Source organism: Strix uralensis, chromosome 8, assembly GCF_047716275.1.
Source record: "Strix uralensis isolate ZFMK-TIS-50842 chromosome 8, bStrUra1, whole genome shotgun sequence".
Taxonomy (NCBI): domain Eukaryota; kingdom Metazoa; phylum Chordata; class Aves; order Strigiformes; family Strigidae; genus Strix; species Strix uralensis.
Genome location: NC_133979.1, coordinates 1,485,092 through 1,508,628, shown reverse-complemented (window position 1 = coordinate 1,508,628; position 23,537 = coordinate 1,485,092). Strand labels below are relative to the sequence as shown.

General features: G+C 46.3%; 1 protein-coding gene across 5 annotated transcripts; it reads right to left on the bottom strand.

Annotated features, from left to right (window-relative positions):
- Positions 1–2,618: 2,618 nt before the first annotated feature.
- On the bottom strand, positions 2,619–23,344 carry LRRC40 (leucine rich repeat containing 40). Of its 5 annotated transcripts, none has more exons than XR_012629797.1 (16): positions 20,747–20,929; positions 20,019–20,200; positions 18,789–18,862; positions 17,717–17,846; positions 17,169–17,292; positions 16,222–16,364; positions 14,944–15,116; positions 13,816–13,906; positions 11,109–11,154; positions 8,717–8,825; positions 8,034–8,141; positions 6,377–6,487; positions 5,464–5,541; positions 4,891–5,076; positions 3,614–3,906; positions 2,619–2,730 (listed from the first exon to the last, which is right to left on the bottom strand). XR_012629797.1 is itself a non-coding variant. In XM_074875776.1 (16 exons), the coding sequence occupies exons 2-16, from the start codon at positions 21,460–21,462 to the stop codon at positions 3,801–3,803; spliced, it is 1,668 nt and encodes a 555-aa protein (XP_074731877.1). In that variant the 5' UTR covers positions 21,463–21,867; positions 23,103–23,344; the 3' UTR covers positions 3,535–3,800. The 5 variants fall into 5 exon arrangements, 4 of the variants coding, with proteins under 4 accessions (XP_074731877.1, XP_074731876.1, XP_074731878.1 ...); XM_074875776.1 differs by lacking the exons at positions 2,619–2,730; positions 20,747–20,929 and adding exons at positions 21,456–21,867; positions 23,103–23,344 and having other exon boundaries at positions 3,535–3,906; XM_074875775.1 differs by lacking the exons at positions 2,619–2,730; positions 20,747–20,929 and adding exons at positions 21,666–21,867; positions 23,103–23,344 and having other exon boundaries at positions 3,535–3,906.
- Between the last annotated feature and the right edge of the window lie 193 nt (positions 23,345–23,537).

Below are 23,537 nucleotides of genomic sequence, written 5' to 3'. Positions count from 1 at the left end.
GGGAAGGTCTCCTGTGCCCTCACAGACACGGTCCCACACCACCCAGGTTGCAGGGAGGCACCAGGTGACATGCACCCTTCACGCAGCAGTGCGAGATTTATTTTTCTCTTTTTTTAATTAAAGACGATTATCTGGGAAGTGCTGGCTCAGGTGACGGTTGGCCCTGAGGTGAAGCCCCCGTGTGGGTTCACCTTCACGCGTGTGGATGAGTTTTGATCCAGGCAGAGGTGCTCTCCCCACGCCGGCGGGTTCCTTCCCCCCCGTGCTCCCCACCCTGGCGCTGCGGCACAGTGCAGGGGGGCTGTCAGCTGGGAACCCACAATCCTGCTGCTTTAGGTTTTTCCATGCAATAAACAATGAACTAACGATCCTCAGGGAAGGGCTGGATTAAGAAAGGAAGCCTGTGAGGCAATTCTGATTTTAAGGAGCTGGGGGGCGGGTGCTGGGGCTCCCCTTCCTGTGCCACCCTGCGTACCCCGACACCGACCGCGGGGCTGCCTCCGCAGCGGGCCCCACACCCGGTGGCCAGACAGGTAGGAACTGGTTTGCTTGTCTGCAGATTTGTGACAAGGCAGCTCTTAAGGGGAAAAAAGAAAGGAAATAAAATTTTAAAAAGGAAAAAAAAGGGAAAAAAAGCTGCTTCCAAAATGTTAAGAGTTAAGACAGGCCTCTCCAGTCTTAATGATGGACCCATGTCCCCAGTCCCAGCCCACGGCCTGTGTCCGGCTGTTGATGAACTGAACTCCGGTGTTCAGCAGCCGGTGGTTCGCAGCAGTGATCGTTCCACACCTCCCAATCTGTTCTGATGTTTTCAAGATAATTTTTTAACATGTCCATGTCCGCATCTGTGTTTCACGGCACCGCGGCAGCCCCCGCGGCGGGGACAGGGCCTGGCGGGCAGGATGAAGCTGGGGGGGACGGTCCCTGCACATGGTGCACCCACCAGCAGTGACCCCCCTGCTCCCAGGGGTGCTGTGGGGACACTCAGCCTCTAAGGCTCTCGCAGGGCAGCCTCTTGCCAAGCGGGAAGGGGAGGGCCTCAGAAGCGTTCCTGTAAATCTGTATTTTTAGCTCATATAGGAACACCTGAAAAGTGAAATCACTGTTATAAACACCCCCGATCTTCACGAGCCTAAAATCCAACTAAAAATGTCAGTGTGAGGCATGCAGGAGGCTGCTTTGCTGTTGGTAGTGAGCGCGTTGAACACAGAGACCTTCCCCGGTTCAACCTCTCGGGCTTGTATCAGAGTTTAATCACGGGATGTGAAACATTTCTAGCTCTGGGTGTGTATCTGTTCTTCTGGTAGGGATAGAGGCAACAGTCAATGCAAGGTCACTATCGAACGACCCCCCATCCCGCTCCGCCACCCCCGGGGCGCAGGGGGGCTGCAGTGCTCCCCCTCCCACCCAACAGAAAGAAACAGGATTTGCCACAACTCTTGGCCTCCCGCAGCCCCTCCCCAGGCAGAGGCAGTGCTGAGCCTCCCGCTGCCCCTTTGAACTGCTGGGCTTTTACATTTACAACTTCCAAACGAGGATAAAACACCTGACGTTTGAGCTCCTGCCCCCACGCTCCCCTCCTGCTCTTCTGCCTTCGGAAATTTAAATTGTGAGCAGGCGCCTGCCCAGGTGCCGGTTCCTCCCCGGGGTGTCAGGGTTTAGGCCTCGGCTCGTCCGTCCCGCCAGCGTGAGTGGAACGCAGCGTAACGATACAACTTTCAGGCCAGTCGTTTGGATAGGAGGCGAATTAATTGGTGGTTTGGTTTTGGTTCGAGCGCCCTCGGTTTGGGTCTGCGTGGCGGCGGGCAGCGCGCCTGCTGCGGCGGGGCAGCCAATGGCAAAAGCCGGTGTTTGCAAAGCGTAAAGAGTTTCTCTTGCACAAAAACAACCAAAAAAAAAAAAAAATCCTTTTGCCAACCCCCTTCCTGGACAATTCCACTGCTCTGGAAGCGAGTGACGTCAGCGCGTCACGTACGCAGCACCCGCCCGCTCAGCCCTGCGGTTTTCTACTTGTGAGTACTGTATCCCGTTCCGAACCGACAGCTTACTTTATGAAAAATTTTACCATTTTATAAAAGACATGTTTAATTATGATGGAGATGGCTGTATTGTAATTAATATTTTGAGATAATTGTGATTTTGAGCTTAAATTATATACAGAAAAATGGTCATTTTTGTATGTGTTAAAAGATTGCTATATTACAAATGACTGTACTTTTCAGTTTAACTACAGTATTACTGTAAATACGGCTGAATGAAGAAATATTTACTACTTTATTAACATAGATTGTGAATGTACTTAATGTTTTTTGCAGTATAAAGACTTACTGAACTTGAAAGCTGCTTCATTTTATGTGCAAAAAGGTACTTCAGAATTCTATTTTAACTCTATTGATTCCGTGCAATCAATCTCTCGTCAGTCCATGTGCACACGCGGGTCGTATCCTCCCCGGTTTATCTCCCGTGCGACACGTCCCCGGGAGGTGCAGGTTGTGTTTGGGAAGTGTTTTGCAGCTGTACAGAAACCAAACCCAGGGACTGAACCGACGCTGTGCAGTGTATAGCAGAGCCATTTTTCGGCTTTGGTGTACCCAACTTTTTCAGTATTTAAAAAAGTGTTTTGAATAACATTAAAAAGTCTCTTTATTGTATAAATAATAAAAATGTCACCTTATTGTAATTAGTCTTTGTCATCTTTTGCTGTTGGAAAGGAGCCAAGTTTTCAAAATTCTGCAAGTCAGGGGATGAGAGCAGTTTGTTACAGACCCGCCCCGGTACCCCATGACACACCTCCTATCAGTCACTGCAGCTACAGCTTCACAAACACCTGCAGCACCCACCAGCGAACAAACCCCAGGCTGAGGGAGGGGCAGGCGAGGCACCTAATGCTGCCTGTCCTGCCCATGGTACATACAGCCGCAAGGCCAGCACAGCCGCACGGCCCCTACAACCACAAGGCAGGAACAGCCGTAAGCGGTGTCAAGCGCTGCTGCTCACTCTGCTTACGGCAGCACCACAGCAACAGCTTAAAAACCACACCCACCACTGCACAACACCCCACTGCGGGAACCGCCAGGGCTCTGCTCCGGTTCCTTCTCCCATTCACAGGCTGGGAGCAGCAGCTCCGCAAGCACCATCCAACAGTTCTAAAAAATTTCTTCAAAATATTTAAAAAAATACCCTTTTAGAGTATTAATATCCACAACATGTCGTGCTCATTAAGGAAGGGAGCGCTTTCAGGAGAAGGGAAAGGATCACTTGCAAGTGCCATTAAAAATGAGAAGTATCCAGAAGTTACTGGCCCGAAAACTTAATGCCAGCACACGCTTACGACCCCCAAAGCGGCCATCCTACAGGAAATGTTTATTGTTGGGGTGCAGCCCCCACCCCCCCCTCAGGGTTAGGTGACCCCCCATCCCCCCGCAGCGATCACACAACAGCCACACCCACAGCAGCACGTCGGCTCCCGCCTTTTGCTCCAGTACTTTACACTGACCATTCCTTTCAAAAACCAGCTCAGCCGCAGAACCACTATTGTGGCTGTTCCGGAAGGCGGCTCGCGGAGCCGTTCTTTATTACCAAACATGTCAGCAGGTGCTGTTTTAAAACTCACTCAGGGAATGCGCAGCCTTGAGGGGAACCGTGCGCAGCCAAGGCAAGTTCCTGACGTGCGAACTCCAGCCCGAAGGGTCCCTGGGCTGGGCCCGTCCTTCAGCCGCTGGGGGAGGAGGAGGAGGAGGGAGGGGGGGCACAGCCCGAGGGCTGCCCTGGGCCCCGTTTCCCCCTCGCCAAGGCCCTGCTCAGGCAGGGATGCGGCTCCGCAGGTACTCCAGCACTGCAGCCGTGCCCTTGGCCAGGACGGCCGCCCGCGGCGTGCGGAAGGGGTTTCCTTCCAACAGCAGCGTCCTAGAAAACAGGGAGGTGGAGTTACTTGGATCAAGGCTTTTCCGTGGAACAACACCTTCACACGCTGAGGATTCCGATCCTTTGAAATTCTTAAGTAATAATTCTGTTCCACTACAAGGATTTTAAGTTCTGCTTCCCTAGCTCACACAACTTATCTTTTACAGCAACACTGGAGTTTTAATTCAGGCTAATAAACCCCACGTGGTCTATTATTGTAGACACACGATACACATGTACCTGATTCTTCAGCCTCTGCCAGAAGAAAGAGCGAGAAAAACAACTTTTGAAATACAGAAAGGGTAGAGTAAAAGGGGAAAACCATGTTAACTCATAACCCTGCACATGCCAGCGCAGCTGCTAGCCCACTCTCTTCAGAACAGGTAAATCTCCCTGGAGGGTTTTCCTGCTGGGGGTGGGATGTTTTATTTTGTTTTTTGAAGTCCCTGGGGAAAGTGTCCTGCCAGGGGAAATCCCCAGGGCCTGGGAACTTGTTGTTGTTGCTGGGCTGCTCACACAGAGCATGCGCTGTGAGGACGGCTGGTCCTGTCGCTTTAGGCATTAATTGGAGAATTATTTGTCTCTGCGACAGCAGCGTGAGCTGCACCCATGGCGGGGGAGGGGAAGGGTCTCCTGGCCCGGCCCGAGGGGCCCTGACCCTGTGTTGGTGTGGGCAAGGGGGTGGCTCACTCAGGCTCAAACATTAGAGCCTTTCCCTTTTGTTAAAAACCATGATTTAAAAAAAAATATTATTTTTTTTAAAACATACCCTTCCCCTTTTTTAAAAAATCATGAAACAGCTCCCCCAATTCTTTACAATCTTGAGAAAATACAGAACTGTGTTGTTTTACAAGTGGCAAGAGCCCCTTTTACTGCACCAAGACCCCCAAATCAACCGCGCCGCGGGGAGCAAGTTCTCCCCCAGCGAACGGGGCCCGAAGGCGCCGCTGAGAGCGGGTTTCCCTAAGCCCGGCCCGGCCCACACACCTCAGGCTCTGGCAGTGGCCCAGTTCCGGCGGCAGCTGGAGCAGGTCGTTGTTGCGCAGGTCGAGCGTCCCCAGCCCCGCCAGCGCCCGCAGCCCCTGCGCGTCGATGCAGCCCACCTGGTTGTCGCTGAGCAGGATGGTCTCCAGCGCCGGGATGCGATAGAGGACGCTGGGAAACGCTTTAAATCTTCAAGAGGGAAAAAGGAGACAAAGCAAGGAAAGTCAGAATTAGGGCATTCAGAAACTGAGCAGCCTTTAAAGCCGGGCTGCACTTGAGCATTATTTAAAGGGCGAAAGGCGCCTGCGGGGGTCTGGTTCTGCATTTGTTGCTCACAGACTGTTTCATCCCTTTTTTAACCAGTTCCTACTGTGTCTCTCTGCAACTTTTGTGGCAGAAAGTTCCAAAAATACACGACCCATTGTGCAAAGAAGTACATCCATCGGGTTTAAGCTCACAGCTGGTTTATCAAGTGCCTCCCTGTTCTCACATCACAGGAAAATCATACTGAACGCAGACTAGTTCTTTTTATTATTGTATATTTAAAAAAAAAAAATAACCTAAAGAGTTACTCACCTATTGAAAGAAAGATTTATTAATTGCAGTCTTGTCAGTGCCTCCATTTCCTCAGGTAAAGATGTCAAAAAATTATTTCTGTGTATCAAACAAAGACAAACAATTATCACTAACTTCTACAGAGTTTCAGTTAAGAATCCACAGAGACAGACTGTGGGTATTTATCCATGCCAACGTGCTGCCTTAAACCAATTAACCGCTTCCTAAATGGGTCAAGACCACGCTCAAGTACAGACGCTGGCTCACACAAGGCAGGTTTGCATTCTTATTTCTGCCAGCAGCAGATTTAAGTCTGTCCTCTAAAGGTTCCCAAGAATTTCAAAGCATCCCACAGCTCCACAAACCCACCTGGCAGTTGAGCTCCGGGGGTGTCAGCAGAAGTGTTTTCAGTGTGTGAAGCAGCCCAGGTAACACGGCCCGGTGGGCTATGCTGCTGCCTGCACCAGCGCAGGGAGCTCCTGCGGGAGCCGCAGCGGGCAGAAGGGCTGGAGGAGCTACTGCCAATAAAATACCTACAGGCAGCAACAGCTCCAGGAGGCACAACACGCGCTCTCTCCCTGTATCGCTTCCCAGCGCCCGCCAGTGGCTCGGTGGGGGGTTCTTTTGGGGGGTTGGAGGGATTTTTAAATAGCAGCTTCACATCTCTGAGAACCTTAAGACTGAGGCAAGACCCTTCATCACAGCAAGTCTCACAGCTTGTCCGCTTGGGTTTTGTGGTTTTTTTTTTTTTTTTTACCGATGCCTAAATCTAGGCCACTTGCTATTTCAGATCTGCCGGTCATTCAACTGTCATGGAGGCATTTTGGGAAATGAAAACTTATTTCAGTACTGCTATCCCACTGTAACAGATGGCTGGTTTAAAAAGGCACAAAAATAAGTTAGCGAGAAAGGAAGTCCAACACACGTCACAAACCTGATATCCAAATGTGTCAATTTATGGAGCACGCAAAGCTCTGAGGAAATAGAGGAGATTTTATTGAAGCCAAGGTTGACATCACAAACTGAGTCTTTCAGCTCCACAATCCTGAAACCAATATGAATACACTTGCATTATGTAAGCTCATGTTTGCATTCTAAGTTACTGAAAAAAACCCTGCTTTATTCTACAAATCAAGGACACACTATGTCTCTTGACACTTCAGAAGTAATTTTGTGGAGTGAAGGTAATGGAAACTTCAGCTGTGAAAGCTCCTGTCCTGGAGTCTGACGCCTGATGTAAAGACAAAGCTCAGAATCACTTGCCTGAAGTTATTAGAGAGTAAGTTTCCCCTCCCTGATTAGGAGAGCAAACGTTACTCCAAGAACCCACTTGCTGAAATGCAGGTAAGAGGGATTTCAGACACTGGCAGAGGTGACCATCACTGTCACCTCCTGCTCTGTAAATGGTTTAACAAGACGACTCCATCCACCTTCTCTGGCCATCAAACAGACAGAGATTGCTGTTTTGTTTCCATCTTTGTTTCTGTTCCACTGTTCTGATATTACAAATTTCAGGAAACACGGCATTTGCTGCTTCTTGTTAAAGGGTATTCTATTAACATGCTTTGGTGTGACGTATGTTAACAGCTCGAAAAGTTAGCTGTTGAATCCCCTAACAGAATCTCTGGTTTAGCCCTAAAACCAAAAGGCAATTAAATGAGAAAACCCTCAGCTCTCCCATCTGGATTGCACACCTACACCTATCCCCAGCGAGCGCAACAGCCCCTGAAACGCTGAAAAAGCTGGGGAGGCACAAGCATTATCTCACTACGTTGGTTTTCTAGAAGTTGTATGAAAAGAGATTTTTTTCCTGTGAGAAAGAGATCCCACCTCTTCAAGTTCTGTGTGCTGAAGGTTAAACGTTCAGCACACTTGGGTCCAAGAATGGACATAAGTTACCCCCCCAGGTGTGGTGGTATCCTTAAACACCAGCTTTTGTGGGTTTCTGGGGCTGCCAGAGGTGCAGTAACCCTCCTCCTTACACAAAAAGACTCTCAATTCCATTAGTGCCAAGAGAAAGCTTTTTCCTGACTGTGGATGACGTAACAAGTGCAATAATCTCAAACGCTGTGTGATGGGACACAAAACCTGCCAAGAGGCACGGAAACTGTTCAGGCTTCCTTAACAACCCACAAACAATTACCCTCTCTGAACAAACTGTATTTAAATAGAACCTCAGCGGCAGTACATAGTCATCACCCAAAAAAGCGGTGAGTGCACTCAGATTATCTTTATATGGGGAAAAAGGCGGCTCTGTAGAGGAATCAATGCTACACGGTCACGTACAGCACTTCCCCGTGAAGTCACATCACTCTCCTCTCGGGCTTTTCACCAACGCTCAGAAAAGCACGACGCACACAAGATGTAAGGAAAGCACCGCCGAGCAGAGCCCTGCAGCCCCGCCGGCACGCTACTCCTGCTAGAAACACAACTGCATCACTCAGCACCGCAACCGCACGTCCCTCCGCGTGTGCACAAAAGCGTACGCAGCACAACGCGCAAATATACTCCATCAGGAGAAAGACAAGATGTCGAGGAGCAAAAAGTAGGAAAGAAAGTAACAAATGGAGGAACGACCTTTCCAAAAGTACCTTGGAGGAACTTCATTCAGCTGATTTTTGCTGAAGTTGACAGTGGTGACAGGATTGCTTCTGACTGCGTCGAACATGTCATCGGGAATCACAGCGGCCTGTTTCTCACTGGACAATGGGAAGCAGTTAGCTGGGTCACACAAACAAGTTAATCATTCCCTATTTATTAACAAGGCATTTTTATCTTCTTTTAGAAACAGATGAGTCATAGAGTAGATATATAAATATCTACAATTTGAGGTCCTTGCAGGACTGTTAATCAGAAAGCCACCAACCACCGCACCATGTCTGTGTCACATGGTTTCTTCCCCCTCCCCAACTGAAAAAGCTACATGGTTGGTTACTTTTAAGAAATAACTGAAGAGCTACTCACCTACTACAAGATATTCTGAGACTTAATGAAAATTGCTGAAGAAGTATAAGAGGTACTAAAAGCACCTGAAGGTATTGAGCGTTTCAGTGAGTTAAAAGGAATGTTACTGCGGAATACTTGATAATACAAAGAAACAATTTTTAAAAACCTGCAGTTCAAATCTGCCTATTCTTGAGCACACAAATTAAAGTGAAAAACACACAAATGCAGCAGGATTTGCAGACAGTTTGGTATATATCATAAAAAAAGGGCAAAAAATAGGCAAGTGTTCTTAGAACTGTAGAAATAGGTAGTATTTCAAAACACATACCTGTATTCCAGCAATTTTAGTGAAGTTATGGCGTGCATGTTAACCCTTGACTCACTTGGAAGAGTCATGGCTGTCACAGGAGGCTCTTCATTGACGGTAGTTACATCATCTGGAGATAACAAATAATCTGATTCAGATTGCATCAAGCATTTTCTAGTAAAGGGTTTTGCAATCTTGGGTTTCTGGTTTGCTTTTTTTCTTTTTAGGGGGGTGGGAGGAAGAGGGTTGACTTGGATTTTGAAAAATTAGGTCAGGAAGCAATGGAGCTGTCATGCCAGCAGCAGCCAGCGGCGAGACAGGCAGCTCCACGGGCTAGGGAGAGAGAAACAGTAAGAAACAGGGAATTGGGGCTAGAAATGACGGTCTAGATCATCTATACCCCGAACAGCAAATCTGACCACAGTTTCAGTTAAAATATTAATATTTATAAACCTTCATCACGCCCTCCTCTGTAAAGTTCCTTTTGATTACCACCTACAATCCCCAGGAAAAAGCTCTGGGTGTCACAAGGCTACTTTGGATGTTTAAGGAATGTGGACTAAAAGCATCGTTCTGCACAACTGAGGTGTGGCATCACCCCCCAGGGACTCACCTGTGCCTGAGGGGGGTTAAGCTTAGCTAGAAGTCCAAACATACAATAAATCCAACCTCCACTAAAAGAAACCGAACAAAACCCTAGGGAAATTCAGCAGCATCCATGAATAAAAGTCTACTAACAATTGTGCCTAACCACAACTAGTCATCCTTTCCTTAGGAAAAGTCAAAAGGGTCAAAAACAAGCTAAAAAAAGAGGCCTTTTCCCCATTTAAACCTCTACAGAAACAGGCCTGCTACAGCTTTAGCTCCAGCTTAGATGCCGTAACAGGTAAAATCATAAGCATCATTGTACATGCAAGACATGAGCTAATTTAATTGCCCACAATTATATTATCTATTATAGTTCACCAGATAACTCCTGAGTATGTACCCTAGCACTCAATTAATTTTTGTCAAGTTAATAGTATGTCAGATTTGCATGGAACCTGACATTTTGAAGCAATTTTATATGCTGCTGTCGCCTAATTAATACTGCCATCCTCTGGTGGATGGAGAGAAAACCCACTGAAAAAGGAAAATCTCCACGTACCATTTTCAGTAACAGTTGCTCGCATGTATTATCAAGGCACCTTCTAAGCCTTTTTTTGCCATTTACGTGCAGCATAATTGTTTCCCTGTTATACTTAACACAACCCATGAACTCGGTCATTTTGCCTACTTTATGTTTTAAAACTCAAGAAAGAGGAAAACTTCTAAAGATGGTAAACTGGAGTCCTGTTTTGAAAGGATTTCACCTTCTCAGCATGCAGGTTACTTAAAGACTCTAACAGCCTGTTTCCTAAATAATAAAAAATACACTGTCATCGCCACCATTTTGTTCAGAAAACACAACAAAAACCACCCAAAATGCCGAAGTATCTCAGTGAATTAGAAGCCCAGGTATCAATCTGGAAAGCGACTCGAGCATGCAGAAGCAACTAGCAACTTTTTGTCCACTTTCTGCATACTATCGGTTCATTTTTACAAAGTGCCGCATCTGTCAGATAATCATGACCTAGAGTCAACAACTCGGTGCTTTTCAACCCAGAGAGAAACAGCGTTGAATCCCAGAGAGGATTCTGCAAAACCCACAAAGCGTTTGCACGCACAAGTAATCCCCTTGAAATATTTCATCCCATGTTCTGCTTTCTGACTTTTTAATTATTTCTGTAGGGAAGGCTGGGATCAAGACTATTAGACAGTAGAAAAATGAATTCTAACAGGCCAGGATTAGAATGATGTTTAAAATAATCAGTTACTTTCTCCCCAAAACTTTTGATATTCTTAGTCAGCTGCGAGGTAGGCTCCATGGCACTGCCAGGACCATCGTGGCTGACTCAGGCACGTCCTTTCTGCGTATCAGAGGACGGTGCTGCCCATGTTAGTATGTGGATGAATTATACACAATGTCTTTACCAACCATCCCCTACTCTCGGTCCCTAGCAGCGTCCAAGCCAGCAGATAGACAGCAAGCTTAACAAGAAAAACCCCTCACGTAAACTTCCCATGATGTTGTGAGGAAAAAGAAAAAAGCTACTGGAATTTCTGATGCAAAACGCGTAAAAGGACCAGAGGAAAAATACTTGAGATTATTGAGGATTATAAATTAGAAAAACAAAGAATGTTTGTTATTCAGTACTACCTAATAGAGTAAGAAAAAGAAACAGCACTGAAATAGAAGAGCAAACTGTTGAGTAAAGAAAACTGTTATTGCAGCATAACTGGAGGAACCTGGATTGAAACAGCTACCCTCTGTACATTCCAATTTATTTTAATTTCCTAGAAAGACTCTTTAAAATGTAACACAGCAACATACCTTGGATTTTGCTTCTTAGATATTTCAGAAGTTCCTGGGTGCCTTTCTTTAAAAAAAAAAAAAAAAAAAAAAGTCAGGATTTGCCAGGCAGTGTTTCCAGAGCCACTCCGACCACAAGGAATGCCAACAGCTGTCACACAGGTGGACCCACAGCACTGCTGACTACAAAATCCACCTACCACTTCCCACAGAAAAACCCTCTTCACAGCAGCTTACGAACTTGCTTATTTACAATTTTATTTATTCCAGATGAAAATTTCCGATCCTGTATCACTACCTCAGGCTCCACATTTTTAATTGTTTATCTAAAGTAGTTAGCCAGTTGCAAGATCAAGGAAAAAGTTCAAGTTAACCTAATCTTCTCTTTACAGAGGTCTAGCACAATTATGCTTTGGAGAAGACATTTAGAATTTGTCAAGGAAGCTGACTGTTCAGTGTTGTGGTAACTTTTTATGCCCAAAATTATAGACTCTGGGAACAACACTGCAATTTACATATTTTGCATGGATTTTTTCACAGCTTGGTCCTTTCAATCCTCTCATAGCAACTTCTACTGGTCAAACACAGTTACTATCTGCATAATCTATGAGTAATTAAGTATAATCTCATCTAGCCCATTTGTTTTAGGATAAAGCTAGGTTTGCCTTATGATTTTAGAGGCTTCCTTGGTGCTTTAAAACCAGGGACTGAACTAAAGCACTGAATATGAATTAGTATTTCTCATTCTAGCTGAGATCTGTGTAAGAGACTGGGAGGTCTGAATGCAGAGGGGTAAAGAAAATGTGGGGGGAACGAAGGAGGGGAACGAAGGAGGGGAACGAAGGAGGGGAACGAAGGAGGGGAACGAAGGAGGGGAACGAAGGAGGGGAACGAAGGAGGGGAACGAAGGAGGGGAACGAAGGAGGGGAACGAAGGAGGGGAACGAAGGAGGGGAACGAAGGAGGGGAACGAAGGAGGGGAACGAAGGAGGGGAACGAAGGAGGGGAACGAAGGAGGGGAACGAAGGAGGGGAACGAACTCTCACAAGGCATCTGATGGGATGACAGAAGACCAAGAAAGGGAGGCCAGAGGAGGCTGAGACTGACTGCAGGCATGCCCAGGCGTGGCGCGGGCTGAGCCCAGCAAGACAAGGGACGCCAATACCGAAGAACCTGGAAACTTGTAAGGAAAAGGTGAAGGTCAAACCAAAAGCTGAGTAACAGTCCCATGGCTTGTACGGAGAGGGAAGCAGACAGTATGACAAAGCTCAACAGCCAGGTGATGGTACGTTATGCAAAAAAAAAAAACCCAAAAAAACAAGAGACTAGGATTTAACAGGAATTAAGTGGAAATTCCTCAAGAAACAAGAATGGGTTTGGGACTAGAATGAGAGGCCTGAGAAACAGGAAAAGAGGAGACGGAGCAGGGATAAACAAGAGAAGAGTCTGCGCCTGCTGGACTGTACTACCCCCCAGCCTCTGCCAATCCTTAACCTCAGTATTCACCTGCTCCCAAGAAGTGCCTGGGGAACCCCACAAGCTTTATCAATTCCTCCTCTAAATCAAGTGTAAAAAATTCTAGACAGGCTTACTTCCAGGTGCAGGAATTTACAGTGCTGGTAATGGATCAAGACAGTGTAAGTATAAAATGTCATAATGGAATCCTTGTACCTGTCGTTTGCTACAAATTTGCAATACACACAAGAAATCACACACTCTGTGCTCTTACATTTGAAAGAGCAAATCCTCAGAAGCGAGGGAATACCACAACTGCAGTAACCAGGCAACCTAACTCAGGCTCCTCTGCAGGTACACCTGAAGCCAACTGTGCACGCTGAGATCACGTATGACTTCCATCCACTGAACCCCTGCTCATTAATTTAGTGCACACAAAGCTCACTCAGTGTGTTCCCTCTTCTGACAGACACTACAAAACTTCATTTCAACAGTCTTCAGTGTTGCTTATTTTTAGAGAATCCCAGTGCTTTGTAAACATTTATTTTGTAACGCTGGCAGAAGCACAAAAAGTAATGTATACCACCAACGAGAAGAGGGGCCTGCTGGGGAAAAAAATTAAAGGGAATTCTATAGCAGCAGCAGTGCCCACGCTCCAGCCTCCCACTGCCCTGTGTGCTTGTTTTCTCACACACAACTCACACCTTCACTTTGCTGGTTACCTACAAGGAGAATGCAGATCTGAGGTGTAGGCTACCCTTAAGAAAACGTACTACGTCACACTGCTGGTGCCCAAAATGCACCTGCCATCATCTGGAAATTAATCCTAGATCCTTAATTCGGGCAAGTAGGAAATGAGAAACAGAAATCCACGCTCATGCAGGAAAATCCTGATGTAAAGTTCTTGCCCAGCGTTGCAACGAGCTGTGATTGTAACAGGACTGGGCAGCAGACAGCTGCCTCAGCCTTCTCTTCCCAGACACCCACTGCTTCCTTTGCAATATATATCACAACTTCTGCAGCAGAGCAGAAACAGGTCCTGTAACGCAACAGCCTCCTTTATTCCACAGTCCTCACTGTCTTACGCACCGCATCAGACCCCAGAGGAAAGAGTGCCCAAGCCACAACGCACAAACAGAAGAGATGGTTTAAAGCTCCATAGGCTACTTGAAATCTGGATGCATTAAAAATTTTTTTTAACATTCTGGCCACGCAATTTCGATAACGTACATATGCAACATAACTGAACTTCATATAGTGTCTATAGTGCTTACTTGCAGGAGGTCTCTTCGAATGGTTCTCAAAGGATTTCCCTCTAATGCCAGGAATTTCAACTGAGGAAGGTTCCCCAATGTGTAAGGCAATCTGCAAATGGAAAGAACTCATTTCAAAGCAGCTTCAAAACATTTTCTAAAGCATTTGCAACGGTTTGTGAGGTGGCCTGTCAGCCTGCAGCTCAGGTTCCGTGGCCCCAACCTGACCTGTATTTCCCGTAACCCTGCTCAAGAGCTAACCACCACTGGCGGTCATAAGGGATGCATCTGGTCGTGTGGATCCGTAACACCACAGTAGCTGAGGGCTAATCTGAGCACCACAGTGCTGGTCAGTGTCTGACTCAAGCCAAAGGTGGAAGAAACTAACACCTGGAGTTGGTATGTAAATCCAAGGCAATTATCTTACTCCATGAAAAGTGGACAGACTGGGGCCCGCTGAGCTCTTCCGCACAGCAGCAGGCTGCACGCCAGGATCTCCCGTGAGCAGGGACACCCCTCGAGGTTGAGGGAATCCTTTCGTATCAGATACTGAGTAAGCGAATTAGGAATAAGCGCACTGAAACTCTGAAATCTCGGCTAAGTGATATAAAGGATTGCCTGCACGCGTATCACCCTTTAGACATAAACCACTGCCCAAGTCAGGGACTAAGTCTGGATCCAGCCGCACCTAGGCTCCTCTCTGAGGAGTTCAGCACACAGCGGGGGTCCTTTCTGAACCTCATGACTCAGCAGGAGGGTCTCCCTGAGAGTTTTGTCTGACGCTCTCCTCTACACAGTAAATACTCAAGTGTGCCTTGGCACCGAGTCTTGTTAAACCACTGTCACATCTACCCTTGACCTCTGTTAACTCACAGTCTTATTAATAAAATATGTTGTTGTTTCTCTCTCATGAGTGAAGTGCAGCACTCCATCCACAACAGGTTCAAATGAAAAGCTACAGAACATGCTACATTTAAGAAAGGCATAGCTTGATCACAGCAGTTACACAATACAGAAAGGGTTCCTTCATTATGATTGAGTCCTTTTTTAATTGCATTTTACAAAGTGAAGTACACCAGCTGCAGCTAATTGTCATTAGATGTCACTAGCTATGCCCCATCACAGACACAATGCAGTTTTGAACATTACCTACTGATATCATTGTTGGCGAGGTCAAGTCGCTCCAGCTTCTGAAGCAGAGTAATTTCATCAGGAACTGATTTTATCTTGTTGTCTCTAAGTTCCAATACAGAGAGGGAATTCAGATGCTTCAGGTTCTCTGCATTTAATATTTCAATCTGATTTTCACCAGCGTGCAATTCCTATGGAAAAAAAGATCACCCACAATTACGTTACTCTGGTGAAATTACTTTATAACTTACTAATCTCCTAAATCATGACACCAACAAAAACATACTATGACGTGGAGAAATACAGATCCCAATTCCCTTTCATCTGCATATGAAATATCAAATCTCCAAAGATCCAGAGGCAGAAGTCTGAACTGAGGCTTTCTAAAACCACCAGAACCCTCAGCTTTTGAGTTCCATTTCCAAGCTAGGAGTAAATCTGCTCCACTTTTGCCAAGAACTTGTCAACGACTTCTTTACTCAAGAAGTTTCCTAAATTCCAAGTTACAGGAAGTTGAGAGGGTAGCTCTCCACCTCCCTACTGGAAAGGCTTCGTTTATAATGGAAAAACCAAATGGTTCTTTAGCCCCAAAAGAGGGCACACATGCTGCTGGACACACTAAGACACTGAATTTCACACACCAACGTGGATTTTGTTAGAAAATGCTGAAATAGTTTGAGATTTTAACTGCTGAGTTCAGAGTTATGCAGAACTAAAAGAACCTACATTCTTTGATGAATTTGGTCACTGGAAACAACACAGTGATACAGGCGTTCACTTGGCCCAACCATTTTTCTGTTAGTTGAGTAACAAATTTCTGATGTTCTGAGACAGGTGATTCTCAATTTTAAACACATCAGGAATGAAGGCTACAAAATATCTGAAAGATCTGATTATGCTAAAAGGAAAGAAAAGGGTATACTTCCTCTGCAGTTACAAAGAAAAAAATGATAATGAACAATGTAAATTTATCCAGAAAATGATCCTAGAGATAAAAAGTAACTGTTACAGGCAATACCAGATCTGTTTTTTCAGTCATTCCTCTTCTAAATGTTTCTTTTATTTTCCAAACCTGAAGAGTACTGCTGCAAATCTGTCTTCCAAATTACCTTAAGACTGACCAGTGTGGACCGTAAGAATAATTGCAAATAGGGATGTATTAAACACAGTTCTAAACACAGAATTATCAACTTTTGATCACAGCACTTTACAAAAATTTGTATTTAAAGTATCAGTCATTATTTTAAAAGTTTACAGCAAATACATTTACAGCATACCAACCATTTCAAACCCTACCTTCAGTAATTTGCATGAAGGAAATTCTGGTAAGGAACGTAATTTATTTTTTCTCAGGTAAAGTTGTTCCAAAGACGCCATAGTCGCTAATTTAGAAGGTACGGTTTCCAGGTAGTTTTTACTACAATCCAGCTGTCTTAAGCCTACAAAGTAAGTGTGCAGTGACAAACAGAAAAATAAGAGAAAAATCAAAACAGTTTTCTACAGAAACATAAATAACCTGTTTTTTAAAATAAATGTAAGAACATTTTGCCGAACAGGACTTTGGAAGAAATCAAATCAACATTTCTGAAAACAAGGCATCTGCTTTTCATTTACTCTTCAGAGAACATCCTGGCAGGCTTCCAATGACACTGCCAGGTATAGCTCCCATCAAGAAAGGGTCCAATACTGCAGCCCATCTCCAAAAGATCTGCAAGTAATTTCTGTAGTCTCTATAAAAACTGGCTGTCTACCAGCTGTTCCTGTGGATCTCCCACAGCTCTGAAAATATGCGTTTCAGATCAACCACCAGCCAGCTTGATATTTAACATTCAAATGTTAGAAGTCAACTTTATCACTAATTTATGGTTTTTTTCCTCTCCAATAATTTCAACTCTCATTTATGCTTTATTTTCCACTCAAAATATGCAATAAAGAAAAAAAATTTCTCAAATTCCTCATTGCAGCCTTAAGGCTAATAACTTGTAAGCAGAACAATATTAATCCTTATGCTTTCTGATCATTCCATGCCCCATTTATCAAGAAATATGAAACATAAGAGGACTTGAGTTTGATATACAGTAGCTGTAGCTGATGGTTTTAAGTAATTCTGAACTAATATTCTTGAGAATACATTAACTCTTTAAGAATGTATTTTTAAAATCCTGAATAACATACATTACGTTTCTGAACACAACTACAGAACTGGCTCTATGGCATTTAATAATCTGAGGAAACTAATTTACTTTTCATCGCACTGATATCTGCAGGCAGGCTCCTGAGCTGATTACAAGCCAAATTGAGTCGCACTAAGTTAATGAGCAAAGCAAAACTTGTTGGAACGTCTGTGAGATGGTTGTTGGACAGATCCTGAAGATTAAAAAAGAGAGAGAGGAAGAGAGAGGGAGGTTAGAAATAGAGATGTTTAAAATATCCCACGAGTACTGCTGCTGCAAAGTTAATTACTGGCAGAACATTAAAATTAGATGGCTGACATCTTCAGGATTTCCCTGGTAGAAATGTGAATAGAAGAAACAAGTCTCCCATGACTGACAGATCACAAGGGATTTGATTTTTCTTAAAGTATTTCGCAAACAAAGAGCAAAACTTGATTTCCAACAAACAAAAACCCCCAAACAAACCACCATGTAATAACTGACAACCCACATATGTTGTTAGAATATTCACAAAGTTCTGCCATCTAGGCTACGGGGTTTTTTAATTAGCAGTAGCAAAACATGGATAAATCAGCCTTTCCACACAAAGAAATATTTTTCAGAAAGTTGTAATTTACTAATTCTTCTAAATTGACAAGTTGTCCAAATCCATCCGGCAGGTGACTCAGCTCATTGTGATGAAGAAGAAGGCTCTTCAAATGCGACAGCTGCATCACCTCTTCCGGGATACTTCTCAGTTTGTTGTGGCTGGTACGAACACAGGGAACACAAAGGGTAGAACCGATCACTCAGCGGCTGTACAAAGGCAACCACACGCAGAACGCTCGTGTCACACGTGGCGCTCCCCAGACCAGAGCTACACCCCGGCTACCGGCTGCGTTATCTCAGTCACATGCGGCCTGTGGAAGCACAAACTCCTCAGGCCCTAGAGCACGCGGGAAGCAGGCCCAGATCAGACACGCGGGATACTCTGTGCTGGCACAGACTAACTATTAATTACACCTCCCGAGAGACAGGCTTCTGCAAAACATCCCCACGCTGCACACACGCACAGGCCTGCTCGTCAGGATACCCTCACCTCGAAGAAAAATCTTGTCCCCTACAACTGTTACAGCCCTCTACGTTGGATTAGTTTCCTGGGAGAAATTCACTACGTTTGTTTCTTTATTTGCTCAAGAACACTTTTAATCCTCATCTGAATTTACAATATTCCAGCCAGATCTTAATTTTCTTTTGTTTTATGGAGTTCACACAGACAGTGCCAGCATACCTCTTTCTCCTCACACACAAATTTACAAAATTACTCCAGTAAAGAGAAGATTATGAACTTTCCAGCATGAACAAGAGCTACAGTTATTTCCAATGTATATTATTTATGACAAAAAGTACTTCTATACTCAAAACTGCCAGGCTGAAGCAAATGAATGTAGATATTGCTTTTGTGTGAATATTCAAAATATCACTGTTCTCACCTTCCAAGCAACTGTGACTGAGTATCAGTGAAAATAATTTTAACAAACCTAAGATCATCAATTTTGATCCAAAACTTAAAATTCTCAATATACTAATATTCTCTAGTTAAAAATCTAAAATTAATTTTCTGAAAGTTTTATATGTTGCAATCTCTTATTCACCCGGTAAAAGTCACTGCAATATTTCTCGTGTTCCAGTTCTGTAACACGTACTTACCTGACATCAAGTTTCTGAAGATTTTCCAATTGTCCTAAAGCAGAAGGAAGCGATGTCAGTTGATTATCATGTACCTGGAAAATAAAGTTTTTAGAATACAGTTACTAATTTGTACTTTGCAGGTTTTGTCTACCCCAGAAACAAACCAAGCTAACTGAACACACAGAATAACTTTGTACACAAGTAACAGCTACGTACACACCTCAAAGCCATTACCAATAGCAGCACTGCAAAATTCTGCAAAATTCTACTTAACTGGTAACAAACACTAAGAGATTAGATATGAAGACAGGGAGAGGAGGGGAGAGCAGGAAAGGTGGTTGCATCCAGTGATAGCTCTTCCTTCAGTGTCCATAATAAAACTTCCTAGACCTTTCTACAGAACAGTACCCACCACCAGACTGATATATTATCAGAGTGATCTGTAACAGTCTTTTCTTCATCCTGAGAACACAGCAGTGCCACTTCTACACAGCCACCACTGCAGGGAAATGGAGAACAAAGATACTGAGAGCAGCCCCAAGGAGAAGGACTTGGGGGGGTTGGGGGGTGGAAAACTGACTGTGAGCCAGCAACGTGCGCTGGCAGCCCAGAAAGCCACCCGTGTGCTGGGCTGCACCCAGAGCAGTGTGGGCAGCAGGGCGAGGGGGGATTCTCCCCCTCTGCTCCGCTCTCGGGAGACCCCCCTGCAGTGCTGGGTCCAGCTCTGGGGCCACCAACAGCAGGACACGGACCTGCTCGAGCGGGGCCAGAGGAGGCCACGAAGATGCTCAGGGGGCTGGAGCAGCTCCCCTGTGAGGACAGGCTGAGAGAGTTGGGGGGTTCAGCTGGAGAAGAGAAGGCTCCGGGGAGACCTTAGAGCGGCCTCCCAGGGCTTAAAGGGGCTACAGGAAAGGGGAGAGGGACTCTTGATCAGGGGGGTAGGGATAGGATGAGGGGTAACGGTTTTAAACTGACAGAGGGGAGATTTAGATTAGATGTAAGGAAGAAATTGTTCCCTGTGAGGGTGGTGAGGCCCTGGCACAGGTTGCCCAGAGAAGCTGTGGCTGCCCCCTCCCTGGAAGGGTTCAAGGCCAGGTTGGACGGGGCTTTGGGCAACCTGGGCTAGTGGAAGGAGACTGGATGGGCTTTAAGGTCCCTTTCACCCTGAACCAGCCTGTGATCTAAGACTGTTTTCCCACCTCTTACAGGGAGAGTACAGTCCTACCGTAACAGGATTGTTGTACTTACATCCAGAACAGTGAGGGCAGGCAGAAGTTTGACATCCTCTGACAGACTCTGCAGTTTGTTTGAGGCGAGTATCAGCTTGGTCAGGTCTGTTTGCTCCCACCAGCGATCCGCAGCACCAAAAGAGAGATTGTGACGAGCTTCCTCTGGAGTATCCAAATTTATCCGCCACACATGTTGAGGCACTAACATACACAAACATACACGTTAAGTGAATTCCTCAGATATTTACTTTCAAATGTCCACTGTCCTAATGCTTTTCATATATACATACACCCATCTTGTGAACTGTATTTCTAGATATTTTTCCAGAGCTGACACTAACAAGCTGATGGAAATCTGCCAGCAACAGCCAAAAGTAAATTGACCTGTGAAGATGGCAGGAATACTCATTGCTGTTGCTCCCTCTGTATTTTTCCCATCCTGCCCGTATAGCATTACCCAACAATAAACCCAAGGCACCGGAGGAACACGCAGCCCGCGGAACCGATCAGCAACCACCCGTGAACACGGCGCCTGTCCCCTCAGCTGAAGACCCGTGTGGTTCCCAGCAGAGCCAAGGGCTCGGCGCAAGGGCCGCCACTCCCCGCCACGAGGATCCCAGCCCGCCGCCGAGAGGCCCAGCTGCCCTGCCCGGCCCTCTGGGGCGGCCAGCCCGGGCTGCGGGCAGAAGGAGGGGTGTACCCGCCGGCTATGAGGGAGGGCCCCAGGGCCCGGCTCCCCGCGCTCACCCTCGCTAAGGCTGCGGCCCGCGAGGTTTAACTGCCCGCTCTTCCGAGCCGCCCGCAGCAGCCCCTGCGGTACGGCGGGGCCCGGCTCGGCCACCGGCCGCCCGAAGCCAGCGCGCGGATCCCGCACCCTCCGCGCCGCCGCCATCCCTCGCTGGAGCCCGGCCGGCACCGCCCCGCCGAGCAGGCGGGGTCCCGGCTCTGGCAGCCGCCCCGCCGGCCGCTACCGCCTCCCCCGGCCGCCATTTCCCGCCCGGCGCTGCAAGGCGGGGGGAAGCCGCGACGGCGAAATGGTGCCCCGAAAGGGAGCGGGGCGGGGGGGCTGCAACCCCGCCCTCCATCCCGGAGGGTGCCCGGGGCTGCAGGCCCGGGGGGCGGCTCTGCATCTCCCCGGGGAGGGGGTTGTTGGGGTAGGAGCCTGCTCCAGCTCCCCCAAAACCCAACAGCTGTTGAAGGTTAAACTTTAGAACAAGGTAGCAACACAATGCTTCGCTCAAGAAAGATGTTCTTTGTCTCTGTTAAAGCCAAAGGCGTCCCTCCTCAGAACAAGTCATAGCAAGGACATCCCAGAGCCATTAGACCTGGAAGAAGATACTAAAAATAACACCTTCAGGTCACAAAGACCCTCACCCCAGTGAAGACGCTTCCCCTAATCATGTGTAGTAGTAGAAGTATTGTGTCAGTGGTATTATAATTGTATTTAATTACTAACCAATCATTCTGAAGAGGATGGGCTTGGAAAAATAACTAACTCTGCCAGTTTTGTGCACAAATGCAGCGTGGAAAGTCCTGTTGGTGTGCTGTCAGGAGGAATCCCCCGTGCACCCAGCACTGCAATAAACCAATGTCAGCTTTCTAAACTATTATTTGGTTTGGAGAGTTTTCTTGGTTATGATTTTCGGTAACTCAGCCATGCAGCCACCTTTGTGTGAGATGAAAAGTGCCATTTCCATACCCATCTTGGCTCAGAGCGGGACTGCGTATGGTTTTCATCGCCCAGATCAGCTTGTGGTTTTGGCCATAACTCCCTCCAAGAAATGGGAGGACAAAGGCGAAGTCCTGTCCCCTCAGCAGCAGTGCTTCCCTGAAGAGCAGTCTGAACATTTGGTACAAATCCACACAGCCTGTGAACAAAGCAAGACCAGAAACTGTAGTTGAGGACACAACTGAGGACAATGCTCACTAATTATTGGGAAAGAGACTCAGTCACAAATTGGATGCAGCTGTGCACACTGTGCCACCCAGATCCTGCTTCCTGTCCTTCCTCTCCCCCATTTCTTTCTGCTAAAGTCTTCACTTTTGTCACAAGTGTGAATCCAGACCAAATAACCTGGGAATATTTGATACATACGCACAAGGTATACCAAATAAAAAGGCATTTTTACATCAACACACTGTTTTTCCTTTTTCCCTTTAGTCCAGAGTTTGCAAACTAAATAAAAATGTTAGACTGAAAAATCCTGGCTGTCTACCAATACTTGAGATAACAGAGACCGGTCACCACTTCCACCTTTTAAACTGTGGATCAGATCGATGTCTGCCTGATCCTACCAGCAGTTCCTGGTGAGAATTATGAAAAAGGAGCATTTTCCCCCTTAGTCACCGAACTTTTTAGTTGTAGCTCTTTTCACTTTCAAACACCAGGTTTGTGCTTCAAACAATACCCTTTTTGAAAAAAGCTTCTACTAGTAGTTCCACTGACCTTAAAAGTAATTAGTTAATTAAACCACATTAATACCAAATACCACATTAGGTAAATAAACATGTGATTCAAGCAACTGGCATACTTCAGGCTCTTGACTAAGGATTTTGGCCTTGTTAGATTTTTACCACTGTTCTAATTCCCTTTTTTCCTGTCTCCTCTCACTCTGGGAGTCATCAGACAGTGCTCCATAAGGAAGTGCTGGGTATTTCAACTGAGTATTAAAAAAGTCTGGAAATCCCAGAGTTTTGTGTGAAGTCTTCAAGTCAACTTTTTGTTTGTTGCTATAAGAGGAAGATATATTTCAAAGGGCAGGAGTTAAGCAAGCTGAAGCTGATTTGTAACAGGCAGGAATCATGACAATGATGGGAAGGGCTGAACTTCCTGGTATGATTAATATTAATTACTTTAAAATCCCTTTTATGGACTTTGGAAATAGCGATTGCTTTACTTACAATCTGAAACCAGGAGCAATAGAGCAGAAAATGTAGAGAACTCAAAGCACATTCACCTCAGTGAACCCAGGCAACAAGATACCTATTCAACTCATCTCTACATGAATACAATTAATTCACATAGCAATTGACCTAACATGTCTAAAATGCAGCAATTTTAAGCTTACAGCTCTGAAGGAGCAAGCAGCATTATCGAGCTCACCTGGACACCTTGGGCCAGACACTAGTAGCAACGTGCCAGCCTGGTTATAGTTGAGGCCTCTGAGACCCATTGGCCCCTCAGAAGACTGACCACAAGTACTCTGGAACCCCGACCGCCCCCGGGGTGAGCTCCCTGCTGCCGGCCCCACGGCCAGCTTAGGGCTCAACGCCCTCCGCCAGCACTAGAATCCTTCAGCCCGCTGAGGAAGAGGCGGGAGGCAACCGCAGCCCCCTCACGCCTTTCCCACCCTCAGGCAACGCCCGCTCTGCGCCTGCGCGGCGCGTCCCGCGCGCAGGGGGCGGGCAGCACGCATGCGCAGAGGCGGCCCCGTTCCCGCCTCACCTCGCGCTCCCGCGCGGGAGGTGATGGGCCTGGCTGCGCACGCGCTGTCCCCGCGCGCTCCCGGGAGAGGCCGGGGCCACGCGCATGCGCAGC

Bases quoted from the DNA above. Each gene is read 5' to 3' on its own strand.
- LRRC40 (XM_074875774.1), bottom strand. From the start codon at position 20,891: ATGGCGGCGGCGCGGAGGGTGCGGGATCCGCGCGCTGGCTTCGGGCGG. The intron at 16,365-17,168 runs GTAAATTAGTTT...CTTACTTTGTAG, and splicing joins AGATATCAGTGCGATGAAAA to GCTTAAGACAGCTGGATTGT. The intron at 13,907-14,943 runs GTAATGTTCAAA...TTCCATTTGCAG, and splicing joins GCCAACAATGATATCAGTAG to ATTGCCTTACACATTGGGGA.